At 39.3% G+C, this 23,886-nt stretch overlaps 1 protein-coding gene across 1 annotated transcript in view; it reads right to left on the reverse strand.

The window, feature by feature from the left end:
- PHEX (phosphate regulating endopeptidase X-linked) overlaps positions 1–23,886 on the reverse strand; it is a 199,095-nt gene that overhangs the window by 158,187 nt on the left and 17,022 nt on the right. The window contains exons 4-5 of the mRNA XM_061136653.1: positions 2,232–2,318; positions 959–1,185 (exon numbers count right to left, since the gene is read on the reverse strand). Of these exons, the coding sequence (XP_060992636.1) occupies positions 959–1,185; positions 2,232–2,318 (314 nt within the window). The remainder of the gene's footprint in view (positions 1–958; positions 1,186–2,231; positions 2,319–23,886) is intronic.

Here is a 23,886-nt window from a genome sequence, read left to right on the forward strand (position 1 = left end):
TACAGCACAGAGAACTCTACTCAGGGCTCTGCGCTGACCTAAATGGGAAGGAAATCTAGAAAACGGGGGATATACGTACACATCCAATGGACTCACTTTGCTGTATGGCAGAAACTGACACGGCAGTGTAAAACAGCTCTACTCCAATAAAAAGTATCAATATATCACTAATATTTCCTGATTTAACAAAGAACAGAATGGGGGAGAAAAATTGGTGGTTCAACAAAATTTTCATGACTAAAGGAATTGTAGAAGCGAAAAAAAAAAATGGAATCCAAAGACAAAACAATTTAAGAAGTGCTGTTTGCATTCTTGCCAAGTTCTCTGACTGATGAATCTTCTGCTGTTGGCAGTTTTCTGACGATTTCCTGACTTTCCAGTATGACTTTCCAGTGTCATACTCAACACCTCAGGGTATGTCCTTGTGGCCCATTCCTTTATGGAAGAGATTACTCTCCCAACAGAAAATGCAACCAAGCACTTAGAACAAGTTTTGCCTTATCCTCTGAAAGGAAGGACGAAAGATTCAACACTGAACTTGACAATGAAATTTTGGGCATGTACACAAGATCTTAGTGAAAGGAAAATAAGGAACCAGAGCATATGTTCACTCCTTTGTCAGAGGACTGAGGGGAGGGGAAGAGGAGAGTTCAGGAAGTCTCAGCCCATCTCTCCCCACTGGAATTAAGGGGTCCCACACATGCTCAGGGTAGATATTTAATGGCCAGATCGCAGATCACTTGAAACTCACTCACTGGCATCTTGAAAAGCTGACATAACCAGTTTGTTCATGATTTACAATCTGTAAACCTGGCAAAGAATAGTCTAGATCTTAAGATTTCACAGAATTTTCAACTTGATCATTTCACTAAGGTGGTATGAGTCTTTATCCCTGGGAAGGCAACCCAAAAGGCTAACCTTGGACTGAACAAGCATGATGAACGAGTCCTCACTGTACCTTCAAGATGTGTTCGTTGGACATCTTGTCATCAGAGGACACATACAAACGGATGAACACAGAATTGCTGTATTGGCCACGAAACGTTGCAAGGGTCTGCAGAAGGCTGAACTTTCTCTCTGACCAAACCCCTTCGGGACCGATATTAGATTCGAGTACAGGCCAGCGGAAAGGTGAGTGCCGCAGGATATGTAATAATGGCTTGGCATCTGCTTTTTCTATCGCTTCTGAAAGGGAGTAAGTAGGAAAGGAGAGTTAGATTTGCAAACTGTATTACCAAGCTAGGAAGCACGTATATCTTCTCAAGAGAAAATTCCAGTAGGGCCCCAACCTATTTTTTTAGGGAGAGGTACAGTGGTTTGCCCATAACCACAGAGATAGAACTATCTATGACTCTCACTTCAATGTGACTGTCTAGGCCTGATGTTCTTGCCAGGAGAGCTAATGGGGAACCTGCCTGATATTCCCAAATATGGAAGTTGTGCTTACTATATCGACCGAAACCAATAAGCAATGTTAAGCTGAGAACACTCTGCAAGACTAAGGAACAACCCTAACTAAAGGAAACTGCTCAATAAAACTAATCATCCCCCAGTAAAAATGAATTATTGCTTCACACACTTTCATTGTCTTTTACTGCCCTCTTCCAGCTCACCAAATAACATCCCAAAACCTAAACAAGTTAACACATTTCCCAGAGGCACAAACCTCTTTCTGCAATAGCCTTGAGAAGGAGGACCAAGTAGAACGTCCAGTGTCTCTTTTCATTCCAATCAGACCCAAGATGCTGAGACAGGCCTAAGGTCCCCAACAAAGATGCCTGTCAAGCTGATGAAGAAGCAGAAGGAGCCTGGCCTGCCTGGAAATCTGGATTTCTTTAAGCCCCAGGAGGTTCCAAAGGACACAGTAACACTCCCAAGTGCCCTCCCTCATAGGCTCCTTCTCAAACCAGATCTAGCCTCCAGATCCGGCTTTCTGTACCACATGCAGTACGATTTGCCCTTCTGACCATACCCGTGTCTCACAGACTAACTGATACCCAAAGAATTTAAGCCATCCACAGGAATAAAATTTTCCTAGTTGATCCATCAAGCTAGCAACAGACCATTAAGACAGCGGCAATCAAAACCCAGCCTTGGAAAATAGCTCCTTTCTTTAAGCAACATTCTTAGTAGAATTCTTAGTAGTTCTCTTTTTCCTTAAACAATATCTTTAAACATTAATAGAGCTCTGGAAAATAAGGGTGGTTAAGTTATTTTATTTTATTACTCACTCTCATTCATGCAAGATGAATAAAGGATTTTGGCTTTCTGTATGGCTTCAGTGTCTCGTCTTCTACTGATTGATTTCTCCAAAAGTGCTAGGAAGGTTAAAAAAGGATTCATTAGTATCCACCCACAGATGATGCTGAGTTGGAGGTCATTTGATAATCACAGTGCCAGGCTCCAGAAAATTAAATGTAAAGACAGACAACCCTAGAAAAGATAAATCTATAAAAGATATGCAGGCAGCAGAAACGATTCCAAGTTGCTGGAGATTCAAATAAAAAATATTTAACATTCTCTTCTCCGGGGTTCTCCTACTTCCAACTGAGACTTGACCTTCTATGGTGGTTAATGTTTTCTGCCACCTATACACACACACACACACACACACACAGAATTCATTTTTTCAAGAACCAAAAATAACTGGATTCTATTCCCTGTTTCTGCACCGAGTAATATGCTCAACAGAGGCAATTTCATCAGGGTCGGTTTCTTAAGATTTCTTCACAGTCCAGCCTCTCGGGGAGGTCATCTGGAAGAAATTTCCCATTAGAAGTTTTATTCAATGTTGCCTATACATGCTGTGGACCTGGTAGATGTTGTTTAGACGGAAATGGAGAAGCAAGAATGGAAACTGCCCCTACCCAAATTGCCTGAAAACTTGTCCATTTACACATTCAAAGTCCTGGCTATTTAAAATGAGGCCATGTATACAAAATGGTTGCCAGCATGAACGCAAGCCCACCTGGAAAATTATTTTCTATTTATAAAATCACTGATGCTATTGTTTGAAGGTAGAAAATGACAGCTGTCACTGTTTCTCTAAATAAGGAAATAGGAAAGCTAAAGACTCAATGAAAACTACCCTGCCCACAAAATAACACCTTGGATGGATGTACTTAAGAGTATCAGTTTACCAACAAGAAGCCAAGATAAAAAATTCCCACACAGCACCATGGCACTGCCTACACTGAGCTATGTCACAACCTAGCAGCCTCCAAATGATACAACAGATGCTCTTACAGTACTTTGAATAGCTTCAAGATACAACGTACAGAGCTAATCAAATGAATAAATAATAATATATTCCCTACAGCAGAAATCTACTTCTAAACTAGAAGTTCTACATTTCAAAAAATACAACCTAGAGCTTCTGTCTAGTTTTCTGTAAGCATCTATACAGATGCTTTTGAGCTATGGTGTTGGAGAAGACTCTTGAGAGTCCCTTGGACTGCAAGGAGATCCAACCAGTCCATCCTAAAGGAGATCAGTCCTGGGTGTTCACTGGAAGGACTGATGCTGAAGCTGAAACTCCAATACTTCGGCCACCTCATGAGAAGAGTTGACTCATTGGAAAAGACCCTGATGCTGGGAGGGATTGGGGGCAGGAGGAGAAGGGGACGACAGAGGATGAGATGGCTGGATGACATCACCGACTCGATGGGCATGAGTTTGAGTAAACTCCGGGAGTTGGTGATGGACAGGGAGGCCTGGCGTGCTGCGATTCATGGGGTCGCAAAGAGTCTGACACGACTGAGCAACTGAACTGAACTGAACTGATACATCAAATAAGTCCAGATAACTAGATATATTCAAATAAAATAAACTGAGTTCAACATGGGCATTTTCAATTATTCCATCTTGTTTCTTTCTTGTGTATTATCACAGCAATAAAAGTGGGATAACTAGCCCCAAGGATAAAGGAAGGGAATTTCTTTTTTTTAATAAACAGAAATTGCTAAAACTATACCTACATATATTTCCACTCAAATCAGATCATGTGCCTTTCCACCACACTGCTTCCACAGTCACTGGATTGCTGGGGAGACATATTTGAAAATAAATAAACCAAATTTCATTTGGAGATGTAATATTATCCTGATGTTATAAACACTCCACAGGCTGCAAACACGAACACTCTGGGGACCAAAAAAGAGCCATGACACAAAAGAACTCAAAATATTACATATCAACCTGAGTATGTACCCAGGGCACTCTGTGTATCACGAGAAGGGGAAAAGAAAACACATATATGCTAAGTAGGGCAATACCAAAACACTAACCATGCACAAATATCAATAATTCTTATCTGTCAAAATTTTAGTTTCTATACCATAATTTGGCCTTTGAAACAAATTCAGCTGCCGCAGGTTCCTTGTCCTACCATTCCCTTTTCCTCCCCTTCTCTTCAAACCTAAGCAGGCAGGAGAATGTTGACATGCAGACAGTGTTGGAACAATCAGCTGGCAGCATCCATTTTATGTACCTCTGTATTTCAATTAGTGGTAAGAAGTATAAAATCTAGCCTGGAGAGTCATTAATGAGTAGAAAACAAAGCCTAACAAAGGCAATTATTCGGGTTATTAAAATGTCCTTAAAGAACTGAGGACTCACGGCTCACCCATATAAGGGTATTTCTGTCATAGTCTGCATTATTTCCTGGAAGATTTCTCAGTCTCCTGTCACCTCCATCTAAGTATTTCCAACAATGTTACAAGAGAAAAGGAAAACTCCTGTTCATAGTGACCTAGAGTGCAACAACCTTCAGACTTGAAAATCAGTTTCAAAGTGCCTATGATGATTAAAATTTGATGTGTATGTGTGCACGCATGCACATGTGCGCATGTACACAGGGTATTTTTTCTTCTCACTATACTTAGTCAAATAAAATTGGTTTTGTCCCCCAAAAGGCAAAATAACAGACACAGTCAAGGGGGTGGGTTTTCAATCACAAATACGCGGGTTCCAGTTGCAGCTTGCTGCTTCTTTTAGCTGGAACTTGAGCAAGGTACTTAATCTCTCCAAGCCTCAGTTTCTTCATCTGTAAGTCTGGACATATTAATAGTGCCTATCTCCTGGAGCTGCGGTGACAATCAAACTCTATGATGCACAGAAAGTCCCTTCTCAATGCCACAGCACATGGTAAGTGATCGATCAACTGTGGCTTTAACAGGCTTCCAGGCTGAGTTAGCTATACACAGAATTGTAAAGTAATCAAGCTCGTTTCTAGTGCTTCCTCCATAAATGTTTTTTCCTCCTCCCTTCTCAGGATATGGTAGCCAAAGGCCTTCTGCTAACCCAAGACACTGGCACTCCTTGCATACGACTCTTGTACAAACTACATCTGCCCGAGGGCTTCCCTTGTGGCTCAGCTGGTAAAGCATCTGCCTGCAATGCGGGAGACCTGGGTTCGATCCCTGGGTTGGGAAGATCCCCTGGAGAAGAATCCCCACTCCAGTATTCTGATCTAGAGAATTCCACGGACCAAGGGGTCACAAAGAATCTGACACGACTGAGTGACTTTCACTTTCACCAACCAAGGAAAAGCCCATGCCCTCGGCATTTCCTCTGCTTCCACAGTAAAGGCAATAGAGAGGATGTCTGAAAATATGCTGCCTGCATTCCTCATCCTCGACAGCAAGGCCTTTTCTTTATGTAAACTTTTTCAGTGAAATTATAACATACCTACAGAAATGTGCCCCAATCATAATCTGAAGGATTTTCATGGAGTAAATACCCACATAACCAACATTCTGACCAGAACCCCAGGAGCCCGTTGTGCTCCCTTCCAGTCACTATCTCTCCAATCAAGACAATCAACATCTTCTTTTGTGAAGTGCTTACTCAGCTCTATTTCTCACATTTCTATTGGTAATCTATAAACCAGTTCCTTATTGATTTATAGAAGTTCTTTATATATTCTACACACACAAGTCCTTTGTTGAGTATTTGTACTGCAGTCTTCTTCCATTCTGTAGACTTCATTTTCCTAATGGTATCATGTAACGAGTGGAAATATTAATGCAGTCCAGTGTGATCAGTGATCATTTTTTCCATCTTGGTAAGCACGTTTTGTGTCTTATTTAAGAAATCTTTGCCTATCCTGAGGTCATGAAGATAGCGTCCAATGATTTCCTCTAGAATCTTTACTGGTTCACATTTAGATCTACAGTCCATATGAAAATTGGTTTTGCCCATACCTTTGTAATACAGGCTTGGCCTCACAGGGGATGAATCATGAGAGAATTTTCATAAAGAAGGTATTTTTGATCATTGGGCCTCAAATATCATCACAACACAAAATTGGCATTAACAATATCTATTCTCCACTAGATCAAGTGCTCTCTGGGGCAGGAACCTGGGTCACATTCATCTTTGAACACTCAAGCTTAGCAATTGGCATGGCTGGTGTTCAATGTCTGCCGAGTCGAATTCCTCTCAAGGAAAGTCTGAGAGAGTTTTTTGTGCAAATGAAATGTGAGAAACTGGACTTCTCTTATTATTTCTTTTTATAATCAGTAATATCCTGATTATACTAACATCCATAATCTCCTTTTCTCACATTCCAGTCCCTATATCACACAATGAGATCCAAGATTTCATCTGTTTTTTGTGAATACTGTTTTTTAAAAATTATTTATTTATGGCTGTGCTGGGTCTTTGTTGCTGTGCTTGGGCTTTCTCTAGCTGCAGTGAGCGGGGGCTACTCTCTTCTCGTGGAGCATGGGCTCTGGAGCATGCAGGCTTCAGTAGTTGTGGCACACAGGCTTGGTTGCCCCATCACAACATGTATAATCTTCCCTGCCGAGGGATCTAACCTGTGTCCCTTGCATTGGCAGCTAGGCGAATACTGGTTTTTAAGCTACCCAAGTCTTTTTTTCACCAACCGTCGTGGGTTAACCATCCACTTCCACTTTCCTGCTCTTCTATGAGGAAGGGGGGAGGGGGACACATAGCATCGCACCTCTTTTAAGCGCAGAAGCCAGATATGACTATCAATTCTACTCATTCAGTCTACTCCTGCTCAGACCAGGCCTTTACTGAGAGCTCTGGAATAAGACAGCATTCCAAAGGAACAGGGATGCTCCTGAGGACTTGGCCGTCCCCTGTAAGCCGGGAGCTCAGGATAGTCACATTCAGCTCAGGCCAATCATTTGGAGTTTCTGCAATATTTAAGACTTTCCCAACTAAGACTGTTTTCAAAAACTCCACTTGCACAAAGTTGTAAGCCTGTGAGCGAACACCTACCAAGAACTCTGGTGTTAAGCTGATGCCATTTAAAGAAGATGGCTCTCAGAGCACAGGGATTCTTCACCTGATCTTAGCCAAAAGGCCGAGAAGTAATGAGCACAAGGATTCTTTCAAAACTTGCTCCTCTGTGTCCTTTCTCAGACCCTGTAATCCTTCCATGTACCAGTTCTAAAGGGGACTCTCTGGCTACTTGCTAAGAGTTCTCTGGAGCTGTTTGCCTGATTTGCTTAATAGAAGCAGCAACTGCATTCTAAAACCTTGTCAAATTGAATTCTCAATTTCATGCAGATAAGTATTTCCCTCAGAAATCAGGGGAAGTGTCCTCTTAATTCTAGTGAGAGAAAGTACATGAAAACTCAAAACTTTAGAAAACCATATCTACATTTTAAGGGAAAATGTGCCCTTCCACACCTACATAATAAACAGAATATTCTCTAGACACATCTATTTTTTAAACCTATCATATGATGGTCTGGTTTCTCCTTTGGTGGTACTTAAAAACCACCTTTGGCTGGTCCATGGTTGAATGTCACCTCTAATCTTACTATTTTTAGTCTCTGTTGATTTTCCAGGCTACAGACTTCAATTTGGTTTCCAGGCTCCTCAGTTTATTTACCGTGCTGAAAAATTTCATTTTTCTAACTCACACTTCATGGGTATTAAATTCTTATGCAGTTAGATGTGGAGACTCTAAATCAGCTTGCAAAGCCCGTTGTTATTCTCATTAAAAAAATAAAATCCAAGTTAACTAAGTCATGGTCTGTGGATCCCATAACCCTCATGTTTTCACACGAATTGTGTGACACTTGACTTTGCAGTTCCTCAGCCCCATAGCCGGTCAAGCATGGGATTAACTGAGTCTGTTTGACATACTGAAAAGACAATAAGAGCTGATATTTCTCATTCTTCTGGAAAACTCCCACCCAAATATAGGGAGAAAAGCTGTCAGAAGGCTTTCCTCTGTTGATTTTTTATGATCGTCTCATAAATGATAATTGTTGGTTGGCACTAGCTTAAGAAAAAGGGACATAGATTATTTTAGGGGCATTAAAAACCTCTAACTCATCAATCTAAATCATGGGTTACCAAATAACATAAAAATACCCCCATTTTAGCATCAAGGACCTCTTTGTCCAGAATGAAATTAATTTTATACAACTGCCAGACACTACAAAAGTCTAACAGACGGTAACTCTTTTATTATGTTCACTTGTACGTGAATTTTTAAGGATTTCGCTTATCAGGGTCACACTTCAAAATACTTTAAATTAAATTTTAAAATCACTCTTTGATGGCATAGCATTACAATGAATCTGCCAACATGATATTTTAACTCATAAAAATAGCTTTCCTATTTAGATAATTTGTATCTTAGCGGAAAATTCAATGTAAGGCCTGTGCTGAACTTAAAGAGTCATTAAAATTCATCTTCAGTTTTTTCCTATAGGACAAGTATTAATTACACTTTTCCTGCCTATTTTTACCATCTTAACATTACAAGGAAAGGCCACGTATGGTTACATACCCCCCACAGTGGTCCTTCCTGAGCAGTCCTGAGACATTCAAGGACCCTGGTGATAGCATTCATTTATTAAGCACCTGCTCTGTGCCAGGTGTATTGTACATGACCTCAATTAATCCCCCACCAACCCTAAACAGCATGAATCATTAACCCTAGCCTACAGGCAAGAAAACTGTAATAACTTGTCCAAGGAAACTCAGCTGGTAAAGTTAGAGCTTGGATTTGGACCCAGGTCCTTGACTTTTGCTCATTTGACCAGCAGGTGCCCAGCAAAATTCTGCAAGTTTCTTTCCTATGTAAGAACAAGCCCCCCAGGTGGCTAAACCAGAGGCAGTCCTCATAGACTTTCTCGACAGAGCTCTTCATCACATTAATAACTGAAAGAAATGCCTTCCCAGGTTATATTGAGACTGGTTTTTGCAGCAGTGGAGTGTGTCTGTACTGAGCCACCTACCCACTTTGCCCTGTAACCCTATTTGAGATCAGGGACACACACTCCTGAAGCTCCTAGTCAGAGGTAGGAGGCCTGGTGAGGTTTGATTAAAACAAAATTAGCTGATCCATAAAGCTTAACTTCACATTATGTCCTAGTACAAACCAGTGGTTTCCAAACTTGAGCATGCATCAGTATCATGAGAAGGGCTTCCTTTTGTTTTTATTGGAGTATAGTTGATTTACAATATTATGTTAGTTTATGGTCTATAGCAAAGTGATTCAGGTATGTATATATATATATATATACACACACACACACACATATATATTCTCTTTCATATTATTTTTATGTTTTATTATAGTATATTGAATATAGTTCCTTGTGTTATACAGTTGCACCTAGTTGTTAATCTATTTTATATATAGTAGTTTGTTTTTTTTTTTCATTTATTTTTATTAGTTGGAGGCTCATTACTTTACAGTATTGTAGTGGTTTTTGCCATACATTGACATGAATCAGCCATGGATTTACATGTGTTCCCCATCCTGAACCCCCCTCCCACCTCCCTCCCCCTATTTTATATATAGTAGTTTGTATCTGCTAATCCTAACCTCCTAATTTATCCCTCCCCCCACCTCTTTCCCCTTTGGTAATGATAAGATGGTTTTCTAGGTCTGTGAGTCTATTTCTATTTCATAGGTAAGTTCATTTGTGTCATATTTTAGATTCCATATATAAGTGATATTATATGGCAATTGTATTTCTCTTTCTGACTTACTTCACTTGGTATGATAATCTCTAGGTCTATTTCTCCAGGCCAGAAAACTGGAATGGGTAGCCTTTCCCTTCTCCAGGGGATCTTCCAAACCCAGGGATTGAACCCAGGTCTCCCACATTGCAGGTGGATTCTTTACCAACTAAGCCACAAGGGAAGACCAAGAATACTGGAGTGGGTAACCTATCCCTTCTCCAGTGGATCTTCCCAACCTAGGAATCGAACTGGGGTCTCCTGCATTGCAGGCAGATTCTTTACCAACTGAGTTATCAGGGAAGCCCCTCATGTTGCTGCAAATGACATTATTTCATTCTTTTCATGGCTGATTGTACATTCCATTGTGTATATATACCACATCTCCTTTATTCATTCGTCAATGGACATTTAGGTTATTTCCATGTCTTGGCTACTGTAAATAGTGCTATGAACACTGGGTGCATGAATGTATTCAAACTAGAGTTTTCTCTGTATATATGCCCAGGAGCAGGATTGCTGGATCATATGGCAACTCTATTTTTAGTTTTTGAAAGTCTCCATGCTGCTTTCCACAGTGGCTGCACCAATTTACATTCTCATTAACAGTGTAAGAGGGTTCCCTTTTCTCCACACCCTCTCTAGCATCTGTTATTTGTAGACTTTTTAATCATGGCCATTCTAAACAGTGTGAGGTGGGTATGTCATTGTAGTTCTGATTAGCATTTCTCTAATAATTAGTGAGCATCTTTTCATGTGCCTATTCGCCATCTGTATGTCTTCTTTAGAGAAATGTCTATTTAGGTCTTCTCATTTTTTGATTGGTTTTTTTTTTGTTATTGTTGTTGTTATTGAGTTGTGTGAGCTGTTTGTATATTTTGCTTTAAGCCCTTGTTTGTCACATCATTTGCAAATACTTTCTCCCAGTAGGTTGTTTTTTGTTTTGCATATGGTTTTCTTTGATATGCAAAAGCTTGTAAGTTTGACTAGGTTCCATTTGTTTATTTTTGTTTTTATTTCTGTTGCCTTGGGAGACAGACCTGAGAAAACATGATTTATGTCAGAGCATCATTGGCCTATTTTCTTTTCTAGGAGTTCCATGGTGACATGTCTTATATTTAAGTTTTTAAACCATTTTGAATTTATTTTTGTGTATGGTGAGAGGTTTTGTTCTTACTTTATTGGTATACATGTGTCTGTCCAGCTTTCCCAACACCACTTGCTAAAGAGACTATCTTTTATCCATTGTACGTTCTTGTCTCCTTTGTCGAAGATTGAGTATAAATGCATAGGTTTATTTCTGGACTCTGTAGTTTGTCCCATTGTGTCCATATCACACTGTTTTGATTACCATTACTTTGTAGTATTATTTGAAGTCGGGGAAAGTTATGCCTCCAGCTTTCTTCTTTTTCCTCAAGATTGCTGTGGCAAATCTGGGTTTTTTATGGTTCCATATATATTTTAAGATTATCTGTTCTAGTTATATGAAAAATGTCATGGGTAATTTGGTCTAGTTATATGAAAAATGTCATTTCCCATGCTGGTAAGGTTATGCTCAAAATCCTTCAAGCTAGACTTCAGCAGTACTTGAATTGAGAACTTCCAGATGTAGAAGCTGAGTTTAGAAAAGGCAGAAGAACCAGATATCAAACTGCCAAACACTTGTTGGAGCATTGAGAAAGCAAGAGAATTCCAGAAAAACATCTACTTCTGTTTCATTGACTATGTGAAAGCCTTTGACTATGTGGATCACAACAAACTGTGGAAAGTTCTTAAAGAGATGTGAATACCAGACCACCTTATCTACCTTCTGAGAAACCTATATGCAGGTCAAGAAGCAACAGTCAGAACCGGTCATGGAACAACAGACTGGTGCCAAATTGGGAAAGGAGTATATCAAGGCTGTATATTGTCACCCTGCTTATTTAACTTATATGCAGAGTACGTCATGCAAAATGCCAAGCTGGATGAGTTACAAGCTAGAGTCAAGATTACCAGGAGAAATATCAACAACCTCAAATATACAGATGATACCACTCTAATGGCAGAAAGTGAAGAGGAACTAAAGAGCTTCTTGATGACGGTGAAAGAGGAGAGTGAAAAAGCTGGCTTAAAGCTCAACATTCAAAAAACTAAGATCATGGCATCTGGTCCCATCACTTTATGGCAAATAGAAGGGGAAAAAGTGGAAGCAGTGACAAATTTTATTTTCTTGGGCTCCAAAATCACTGCAGATGGTGACTGTAGCCATGAAATTAAAAGACACTTGCTTCTCAGAAGGAAAACTATGACAAACCTAGACAGCATATTAAAAAGCAAAGATGGACACAAAGGTCCATCTAGTCAAAGGTATGGTTTTTCTAGTAGTCATGTATGGATGTGACAGTTGGATCATAAAGAAAGCTGAACACTGAAGAATTGATACTTTCAAACTGTGGTGCTGGAGAAGACTCTTGAGAGTCCCTTGGACTGCAAGATCAAACCAGTCATTACTAAAGGAAATCAACCCTGAATATTCATTGGAAAGACTGATGCTGAAGCTGAAACTCCAATACTTTGGCCACATGATGTGAACAGCTGACTCATTGGAAAAGACCCTGATGCTGGGAAAGACTGAAAGCAAAAGAAGAACGGGGCAACAGAGCAGATAAGATAGTTGGATGGCATCATCAACTCAATGGACATGAACTAGGGCAAACTGGGGGAGATGGTGAGGGACAGGAAGGCCTGGAGTGCTGCAATCCATGGGGTTCCAAAGAGTTGGACACAACTTAGCAACAAAACAACAACAACAGTTTGATAGGGATCAACATTAAATGTGTAGATTGCTTTGGGTAGTATGGCCATTTTAATAATATTATTTCTTTCAATCCAAGAGCATGGGATATATTTCCATTTCTTTGAATATTCTTTAATTTTCTTTATCAATGTTTTATAATTCTTAGAATAAGTCTTTCACCTCCCTGATCAGGTTTCTTCCTATTTTATTTTTTGGTATGATTTTAAAAGGGATTTTTTTTTTTACTTTCCCTTTCCGATATTTCATTGTTAGTATAAAAAAGATAACAGATTTCTGTATGTCAATCTTGTATCCTTCTCCCTTGCTGAATTCATCTATCAGTTTTAGCTGTTTTTGTGTGGAGTCTGTAGAGTTTTCTACATATAACATCATGTCATCTGCATATAATGACAATTTTACCTCTTCCAATTTGCATGCCTTTTATTCCTTTTCTTCTCTGACTGCTGTGGCTAGGACTTCCAATACTGTGTTGAATAGAAGTGGTGAGAGTGAGCATCCTTGTTTTGTTCCAGATTTTAGCAAGATGGCTTTCAGCTTTTCACCATTCAGTAGTATACTGGCTGTGGATCTCCCAAAGGGGCTTGTTAATACATAGAGTTGGGTCCTTTTGCCAGAGTGTTTGATTCAATAGGTCTGGGGTGGGGCCCAGGAATTTTCATTTCAAACAAATTCCTAGGTAATGCTGATGCTGAGGCAAAGGAACATACTTCGAGAACCGCTCCTTTCAACCAATAGCACTCACCATCCCTCCTCTCCAATTTTACTAAAGTAGAGTTGACAGTTATTAGTAGTCCTACATCACCAGTCCAGATTCCCTCCTCCCCCATTCCCCACCTCACCAAAAGTCAGATCAGGACCTTTACCCTTTCTTTGCTGATTTCCTCACTCTGCAGCTCCATTTTATTTCAACATGAACATTCTGCAAGCACAGCTTTACTTTTTTTTGTCCTGGAAACACTCTCCTTGGATTGGTCTATTTAGGTCTAAGTTAGTCCTCAGTTCTACAAAACCCAGCTGTGAAAAGTCCATTTCTTAAAGATGAAATGCAATATGGGTTTGAAGTGAGAGTCAATTCACTGGTTTAAGCGAAGGAAAAAAAAAAAGCAGCACTATGCCAGTAAGACTTCCAAAATGAAAAATACAACACAGGACAGCTATTTTCAACTTCTGCTTATACCACACCCTACGGAGAGGAAGAGTGGGATAAATACTGCATCCCTGAAATCCTAAAAAATCTGAGCTCCAGACTTCACGAGTCCTCTCTCATCTATGACAGCAGCATCAAAACACTGTAAACATAGGTTTAAAAAGCCACTTCCCAACTAACCCCTGTTTTCACTCCCACCTTCCATGAGGAGGTGAGAGCAGCAGAGGTTCTATTCTTGGCTTTCAAACCATAGTGTGTGGTCGAGGGAGGCTGTCCCTCTAAAATTGGGTTTCTGACAGTGAGGGATCCGGAGCTGGGCTTTCTTTCCTTTCTCTACCCAGAATCCTCTCCTGTAAAACAAAGTAAGCAATAGCATCCTTGGCACAAGCAGAGGACCCAAAAGGGCTGGTCGGACCAGAGTTAACTTCCACACCCACGCCCCTAGCTGATTCTTCCAGGTGCCTGGAAATGTTTCCCCAAAAAGAGGGGAGAGATACAGAGAGAAGACAATGACTCTTCATGCTGAAGTTAGAGAGAAGAGGATACCTAATAATGCTTGAGGTTTTTCTGTAACAAGGAAGACAAACTCTACCTTACTCTGGATCCCAAGCTAGAAAACAAAACAGCACGCTGGGGCCTTCTGAACTGATCTCCATACATCAACCCTTTCCTCCAGGCCATGCAGCCAGGATGCTCTGGCAAAACTCATCGTGCATCAGCACACCCTGACATGATATTTACAGATGGCTTCCCACTGCCTGAGGACAGAAGCTAAACCTTTAAATGGCCTACAAGGCTTACATGCTCTGGTCCCTCCTCTCTCTTCGGTTTTGTCTTACGTCCCCTTTCCCTTCCAACTCTGAGCTCCAATCACACCAGGCTTCTTGAGTTTCCTCAAAGGCACCAGCTGGATAGAGCCTCTGCTAATGCAGCTCTTTCCGCTTGGGTTAAAATTGGAGACATTTGAAATGTTAGACCCATAATCTGTGGGGGACAAATTATATGGCTGGATTGGTTTGGGCAAGTCACATAATTTTCTTGACCTTCGCTTCCTCAGATGTAGGGCAAAGACAGAAATAAACAATGATGGCAACATCACAGAATTAGAATGAGAAGCCATAGAGAAAACAAATGATTTGCTAAAGGAATAAAATTAGTAACAAGAAAAGTTTGGGCCTTGGGGAAGTGAATTGATGAATTCAGAATAGATAGCAGGTAGGAGAAACAGTTCAATTTGGAACTCAATTGAAAAGGTCACTATGAGAAGGCTCTGGTTAGTGACACAGGCAAACTCATGAGTGTACTAGCACATATTTGAGTGTGTGTATCTCTCTCATAAATGTAAGTTCCCATACTCATCTTAATTGTTGCTGAAAATAAAATTCTCCTCTCATTTTATAAACTAAAAGGCCCAGGCAAGTTTTAAAAAATATCTCTCACTGTACAAATATCAATACCAATGAGGCTTTCCAAACAAACATATCTTATTTGTGACAAGTTATTATCCAACCAGTCTCTAATTAATTTTCCTGTTATGGGTAGTGCCTTTTTACATGGAATGTTCTCTTGACACTTTAAAGCAAATAGTCTGTCATTACTAATTCATTAAGTATTCACACAGATGCTATTAATCACAATGAACTAATGTGGTATTAATGGGTAGGTTATTAATCTGCAATTACATGCAGATTTCCTAATAAACTCAAGCTGCCCAAGTTTTTCAAGGAGAAAAGCAAGGGAAAACAAAATGAGCAAATCCTTCATAGAACAAATTAAGGGAAAGAAATACCTCTCCCTGTACCATAAGAGAGGACATATAAAATTCATTTTCTTTTCATCCTAAGAAATATTTGTTCTTACTCAAATACAATGACATTTGCAATAAAGAGGTTTTCATCAAAATAATAATATAAATGAAGGAAAAACAAAACACCCATGCACCCTGGAGAGGTACTGAATTTCTTTAATGCCATAACATGTTCTTAGATGTAGCAAAGCCTGACTGCTCAACATGTGGTCCCTGAAACAGCAAAGTGGGCATCACCTGAGAACTTGCCAGAAATGCAGAATCTCATGGCCCCTCTCAGATTTACTGAAACAGAATCTGCATTTTAACAAGATTCCCACATGATCCACGTACACATTCAAGGTTGAGAAGATTGGTATCAAAGTACAGCTTTGTAGCTGCAAACTGGAGAAGAAGGAAGTGGGGGAGTTTTGCTTATACATCCTTGTTCATTAAAGCCTAGGTGTGCTGAGGAGGGAACAGAGGGCAAATCTTGCTGAAATTGTTCAGACATACATAAACAAGGTGGATATGACAAGCAGCTGGGAAACCTTGATTAATAGAAAAACAATTTACACACCATATTTCATGAAAGCTAAGAAGCACATTTTTTTTAACATTTGAACATCTCTGAAATTGGAATCCATCCTAAAACTGTCAGCCAGACACAGTCACGATGTAGACGCCATTGCCTGCCCGTATATGACCTTGATCTAGCAGTTTTTATCATCAATACTTCAAATGAGTTGGTTGGTTGCCTGACTAGGAAACTGTCACTTAACGCATCTTCAGAAAGATTTCACTAGAGTTTGGCTATGAAAGTAAAACTTACTGTGTATCCAAAAAGACAGCCTTGGAGGAAAATCCCTGAGACGATTGGGAGCACATTTTAAAGAAATGCTGAATCACTGCTGTTATTGATGGAAATAGGACAATGTTTTGTGAGAATATAAAAGCACTGATGGTTTGAAATCAAAAAGACCGTGAAGAAGTTTTAGGAATAACTTACCCCATCTCTTTTGCTTGCATTTTCCTTTTTAATTAATGTAAAAGAAAAATATGTGATAAAAATTAATGTCTAAGCCTAAAAGAACTTTTGATGAAACGTAAAATAAAAATCCCCAATCCTAAGAAATCATTGTGTAATAGCTTAGTCTTACTTAGCATACATGAAATAAAGCTGCATCTTACAGTTGGCAGTCTTTTTGATTCGATGAATCAAAAACAATTAGTGGTATTATTTTAGCTGATGTTATGAAAGACCCAGCAGTGTTTGTGTCTTCTCTTGCTTAATTTTAAGTCAAATAAATATAACCAACAAAACTGCATGTCACTATAGCATTACCACTACAGAAGACCCAGTATTTTTCCTCCTGAGAAATAATAAATGCGTCTAGAATATTCAAGCTGTGTTTTAATTTAAATAAAAGAAGGCAAGAGAAAAACTATTCCAAATGACTGCAAAAGCATTTTAAGGACAAGTGAACCTCCGGGTGAGATGAGACATTTTAATTCCTGAATATTGGGTTTCACATCTAGGTCTCAGGGGCAAAAATACAAGTTTGGCTGACTGGGAAGGCAGCCGTGAGGTCTCTGGCAAAAGCAGCTTCGTGGGCGTCCCGCCACGCCGTGGGCTGTACAGCCGGCAGACCTCAGCCAGAGCCACAATTGCCTCCCTTCCTCACCCAGCACTTCCCACGCAGTCCCCACTAGACATGTTTCATTCTGGCAGCGACCTGCAGCTTTCAAATCCTAACTTCTTCTTCTCCGCAGCTCAGGAATTCCAGACTGACACCAACACCTTTGACCTCAATTAAAATAATCGAACTTTGATGTCTTACTTTACTCACACTGATCATGTATCCAGACCAGGGTGTAGATCAAGGGGGAAAAGAGAAATCTCTTTTCTTACATTATTCCAAGACTTGGTCAAAATGTTGGGAAATATAAGTTGAGAGAAATTAATAAATTAGTTTTAGGTCATTGCCTGACATTCTTTAGTGTGCACTAACAAAGCATACTGCCGGAGGGGTTATTTTGAATGGCTCTCATTTCAGAAAACTCACAGAACCTTCTCCCAATAGACAGTGGCTACAGTTCTCTACTCAGTTAGTTTAGACATCACCCTTGTCTAGGTTCTCAAACTTGGCTGCATGTTAGAACTACCTGCGGAAGCAGGGTATTAAATAGCTTAAATGGAAATGCAGGGTGCACACCAGACCAATTACATCAGAACCTCTGAGGATGGGACCCAGGCATCTGTATCTATTAAGCTCCCAAATGATTTCAGTGTACAGCTGGGGTTGAGAAGCACTTGACTAGAACTGCCCTGTCCAATTCAGAAGCAGGTAGTTGCAAGGCGCTATTGAATACCTGAAATGTGTGTCTACAAGGTGACATGTTGCAAGTTTAAGACATGTCCTGCATTTCAAGGACTTAGTAGGCAAGAAAAAATGTAAAATGTCTCACGCGTAAGTTTTTTATACTGATTTCATGAAATGACAGTATTTTGGATATGTTGTGTTAGATAAAAAAATTAATTTCATCTGATTCCTTTCTACTTTAATTTAGCTATTAGAAAATGTAAAATTACATGAGTTGCATCTATGACACACATTACATTTCTTTTCAACATCACTTCTCTGGAAGATGCCTTACAGGTCACTAGCTGTGTGAATATGAGAGACTTACATAACCACTCTAAGTCTCAACTTTCACAACTGTAAAATGGGATAATATCACCTCCCTGGTTTTCAGGGGTTTTACCATGTGCTCAGGGTCAAACATCTGAATTCTAATCCTTCCTCCAACGCCTCTTAACTCTGTGATCTTGGGCTGGTGATTGACTTTACTGCCTGGCTACTTCTATTTCCTCATGCCCCAAAAGCAGATAAACCTTCCATCTAACAGGCTTGTGAGGAGTTCAGTTTAGAGGCTTCAAAAAATGTAGCAAGTGTATTATTAAATAAGATCACCTCTATAAAGTGCCTAGACTGTCAGGCCCTTCTCTGTGTGATGTACTCATGAATTTGGGAGGTGAGGGGAATCTGTTAAAGGCTCACTTCACAGCGATGAGTCAAAATACCCACATTAGTAGTAAAACAGGGGAGAAATGGGGATTTTTCCACATTTAAAAGATGCTCAATTAAGCCACACCTTCAAGCTGCAGTTGAAAAGTTCTCAGAATTGAGGATGAGAGCTCAGCTGAAATCAAAGAGTTAGGAAATGGGAGGATGAAATGTTCAACTCCATTTGGCCATGCATTTGTGCACAACCAACTTTTTAATTTTTCTGGTGACTGAGTTTTGCCACTGACCAATTAGGAGTAGAATAAAGGTAAGTGATTGTCCCATTTCTCTAAGACATTCAAGACCCAGGAAATCTGAGTCATCTGCTTCTGCTGTGAATCTAGATGACCCTTGGACATTCCTGCCCAAATCCCATTTTTCTCAGCTCCATTGTTATTCCTGCTTCTGGCAACTAACAGCAGGAACACGTGGGGACTTGGAGGAGCTTCAGGAATTGTTACCACCAAAGCTCACGTGAATAGGCTTTGAATTGTTACCACCAAACTTTAGGACTTTTCTTCCCTTTTCAGTCATCTTCTTTCAGGAAGTGGCTTTTCAAAAATACGCAACCCTTCTGAACAACTACAAAGTAAAACACATTATACACACCAACCATGCAAAAAAGGGTGTGGGCAGGTTGGGAAGAATCATTGCAGGTGTATATATGTCTTTCTCAGGATGTGAATATCCTGTGTCATCAGTCATGCCAAAAACTTATATTTAGTCAAAGGATCCCAAATTTAGTTGGCAATCTTCTAAAGTAAAATGTTCTTTATCTTCCTACAATATTCAAGCTAACTAGCAGGAAACTTTTCATTATGTGTTGCAATATTTATACTACAAACATGCCCCCTCATTGGTTTTCTACTTTTTTTCATGTAGAGCATTTCTAGGCTGTCATTCCACTTTTCAGAAACCTCAGCTTCCTTGCCCCAAGTCAAAAATCTCAAAATGGATTCTGACATCCTTCAGCTGCCCATCTCACTCCTGTGATCTCTCACCAACAGCCCTGCTCATTGCTTCCAACAGAGCCAAGTTCACTCCAGCACCTCCAGATTTACAGCCCCCCTCCATCCCCTGCCATTCCAAATTCAAATAAGAGTCCCCATCTTCGTGATCAGATGACAAGCAAGCTCTTTCATATACCACATAATATGTACTTCTGAATGAAGACACTACTTTGTGTATTACTACTTCCAATCATTTGTACTATTTAGAAATATTTTCAACTATACTATGGCAAAAGCTGTATCATCTCTAGTTGGGCATTGGCCTTTTAACTCTCTGCTTTCATAATAGGTATTTGGCAATAGACAGTAATTTCATCTATAAATACATTTGTTCTGTGGCATAGGTAAGCCCATAAAAGCTTGCACTTAATCACTTCAAGGCTTGGCATTGGCACAAACTCCAAACACGTATCTCTGGTTTCATCTAATATCCTTATAAACACCTATTAACTGTCAGTAATGTGTTCATTCTAGACAGCAAACTGTTCAAATATTTGGGTATGAATGGACCCATGGGGCCATGTAATAGCCATCTCCACTCAAAACACCTGAATTAAGACGTATTGTAAAGCTAAAGTAAAATAAAACTATACCTTTTTGAGGCATGCCCCAACAATCTTTATATAGGCAGGGGTTCTTAATCTTTTTTGTACCATATATCCCCTGGGCAAACTCTTAAAACCTATGGGCCATTCTCAAAATAATGTCTACAAGAACATAAGAAACATGGGTTTATAATGGAACCCAGTTATTTCAAAACACAGTTAACAAAACAGTTGTTTTACTGTTTAAAATCATGATAGATGCACTACTTCATTAATTCATTAAATAAGATATCACATCGAGTCTAGCAACCACTATGATTTTGAAGTGGTGATGTAGGTAGATACTATTTCAAGATAGCTGTAACATCTGTATTAAGATTTTTAAAAATGATGATTCCCATTGGTAATCAAGCCACAGCTTACAAACCAGAGTTTGTAAACTACAGTCATAATTAAAGAAAATGCTAAAGTTCCATCAGAGGTTAGTGCAAATAAAGATGCTTTTTTTGTTTTCCTATTCAAGTCCCTGAATTCTATCAACAGCTCTCTTGAGGTGACATGAGTCCAAACTAAAGATTCCCGAGGGATGAGGAAAAGAAAAGAGAGAATGGAAATGGGTATAACTAAAAACAACAAAAACAATGGAATCCAAAGAAGACCAAGAGCAACCTAAGATGACACTTTTCCTTTCACTAATTCCCCTTTCCTCTTCTCTTTCCCTACAGGAGAGACTTAAAACTCATATACACCACTGAGTGTGTCGTCTGACCAATTAGATTACCAAGACTTTTCAGGGTTTGAGGTCATGACCAAGGTCCGGCAATAAAGTTGGGGAAACACAAATATCCTAACCTATTGTTTTCATCCCCATGATGCTTCTTTCCTGATCACCTGACTCTTTTACGCAGGTGGGCAAGCATAGATGAGAAAAGCAAATAAGTATGTATACAAACAAGATAATTTCAGATGGTTATATGAACCACAGAGGACACCTATAGAGTAACAGCATAGAGGGGGACTGTAGATGGGAGTAGAGAACTATTTTTACTAAAGGTGTTCTTTGATCCTTCTCTATCAGTGAAATAAATTTGAATTTATTCACAGATAGCTCACCTTTCTAATGGCTGATTCAGCAGCATTGTCTGAGAGAAATATTATCCAAGCCAAATAAATAATTGTCAATTTCCTTGTTGCTATATTTGAATAAGTAAAACAAAAAAGGTGAGATTGTTTAATAATATATTTTATTTAACCCAATGTATCTAAAATATTTCAATATGTAATTTATGAAATAAATCAATTTATTGGTGAGATATTTTTACATGTTTTCTAAATGAAGTCTCTGAAATTTGGTGTATACTTTACACTTACAGCACATCTCAATTCCAGCTAGCCATATTTCAAGTGCTCAAAAGCCACATATGGCTAGTAGCTACCATACTGAATAATGTAGCTCTAGAGTCTTTTATTATTACTTTTGGCCATGCTGCATGGCTTGTGGGATCCTAGTTCCCTGAACAAAGAGCAAACCGAGGCCCTGGCAGTGAAAGTGCCAAGTCCTAACCACTGGACAGCCAGAAAATTCCCTCTAGAATCTTGATTAAAGTATCTACTGAAATATTTTGTGATGTGCAGATTTTTAATTTCTACACAGTAGTCTTGGGGCAGCTCATTAACTTCTACATCCTCCTATGCCTAACACAATATCTCTTGCTGGATGCAAATGAGGAAGTCTAAATTCTGGATTTAGTCTAAATTGCTACTGGCAATGATCTAAGCCAAGCAGACTTAGAAAGTATGAGACAACAGATGTCAGAGTAGAAACAAAGAAAGAAATGTGATACTTCGCTTCAGTTGCTAGATCAACCCTTACCTGAAGTCTGCATGATTACTAGATATTTTGGTTACATGAGCCAACAAATTGTCTTTATTCCTTAGGCCAGTCTGAGTTGATGTTTCTGTTACTTGTGATTAAAAACAATTGGCACCAGGAAAAAAGCAAAAGCTCAGAAAATAGTCCTGTGTTTACAGATTAATCAATACAATCAAAATGCTGTCTATTTCAATCTATTTGAAGTGAGCCCATTTCCCCCAAATCAAAGAGCATATAACTCAGAATAAATGTTATGAATAGATGTGGTTCTTATTTGCAACATTATTTGCAACATTAACCAACTTGTTTGCAACATTAACCACTACAAAAGAAAAGCTACATTAAAGCCACAGGGGAAAAATTAGATCTTAAAATAAAAAGCTTGGAACAGGTAGGAGTCAAAAAGTAAGACAAGGATATGCACTAGGGGTGGAAATGGATACACAGGAAGAAAATCTAAAATGCTGACTGTCACACCTCCCAGAACACAGGCTCCTACACATGGTGGCCATTCTCAAGGCCTCTTTACTTCCTTAAGCTATTTAGAAAGAGGTCATGCCCTAGAGGTAAATATACATTTTCACAGAGTCTTCAGGAAGAAATTAATTTCTGTATTCAAAGTAAATGTCTCCTAACAGGAAATTGCTAAACTTTTTAAAATTTGACAACTTCTTTCCCCTTCCACACACTACAGAAACTCGCACTCCCACCCCACCTAAGCTCAAATGAGGTACTGCAATTATGAAAAATGGAAACCACACCAACAAAAAACTTCAGGTAAAATAATTTCATTTCACATTCTAAGTCTTTGACACAGGCCTAGATCTTTATGCAGCATCTCTCTGTGCACACAGGACTCACAACAGTGTATACATAACTTGGCAAGTTGTTGCTTCCTGGGTAGCCCCATGAAAAACAGGCAGAATAGTCAGAAAAAACGGGAATCTGCTCTGAGTGGGCACACTTGGTCTATATAGCAGATTCAATGAGACTTACATGGGCTGAGTTTTCACCAGGAATAAAAAGCACACCACAGTGCCTGGCTGCTCATTGGCACTTCCCCGTCACGTCCCCATTTTGTTGTTTCTAGTCTGACATCATTTGTTTCAAAGAGCTTAATGACATCAAGGGTCAATTTGGCACATCATGATACTAGGTCATGGCATGAGGAAAATGACACAATTAACTATGTCTTCAATGATCTGAACTTTCTAATTATCAAATGACTTTACAGGAGCTGAACTGTAAGTTTTCAACTTTTTAGTATCTGCAAAAGATGATCTGGCTAGGATCACTAACAGGAAAAACAAGATTATAGGGGGGTTATTTAATTATGAGAATCCTTTAAATCTCAGCCAGCAGGTATTTACAAATAAATAACCAATCTATGAATCACAGTCATCTTTCTCTGCCTATTATGCATAGGCCCCACTTCATCTTATTGTTCTGCTAGTGCTGTCTGTGCTTGAACATAATAATATACTGCATGTCTTTATAAAATATTGGCCAAGATCGCTATTCTGTAATAGAGATGAGCTGGCCCTAGCCTAAGTCATCTGTCTTCTGTTTAACACACGTGTTCTAGCTCACTCATTGCTTCATGTTTCATAAGTGCTCATTTGCAAAATTTTCATCTGTTCGTTCATAAGCAATGCATGCTGTGTCAATTTCATAGTCACATGAAAATTTGGGAGGCT

This window comes from Dama dama, chromosome X (genome assembly GCF_033118175.1).
Source record: "Dama dama isolate Ldn47 chromosome X, ASM3311817v1, whole genome shotgun sequence".
NCBI classification, from domain to species: Eukaryota; Metazoa; Chordata; class Mammalia; order Artiodactyla; family Cervidae; genus Dama; species Dama dama.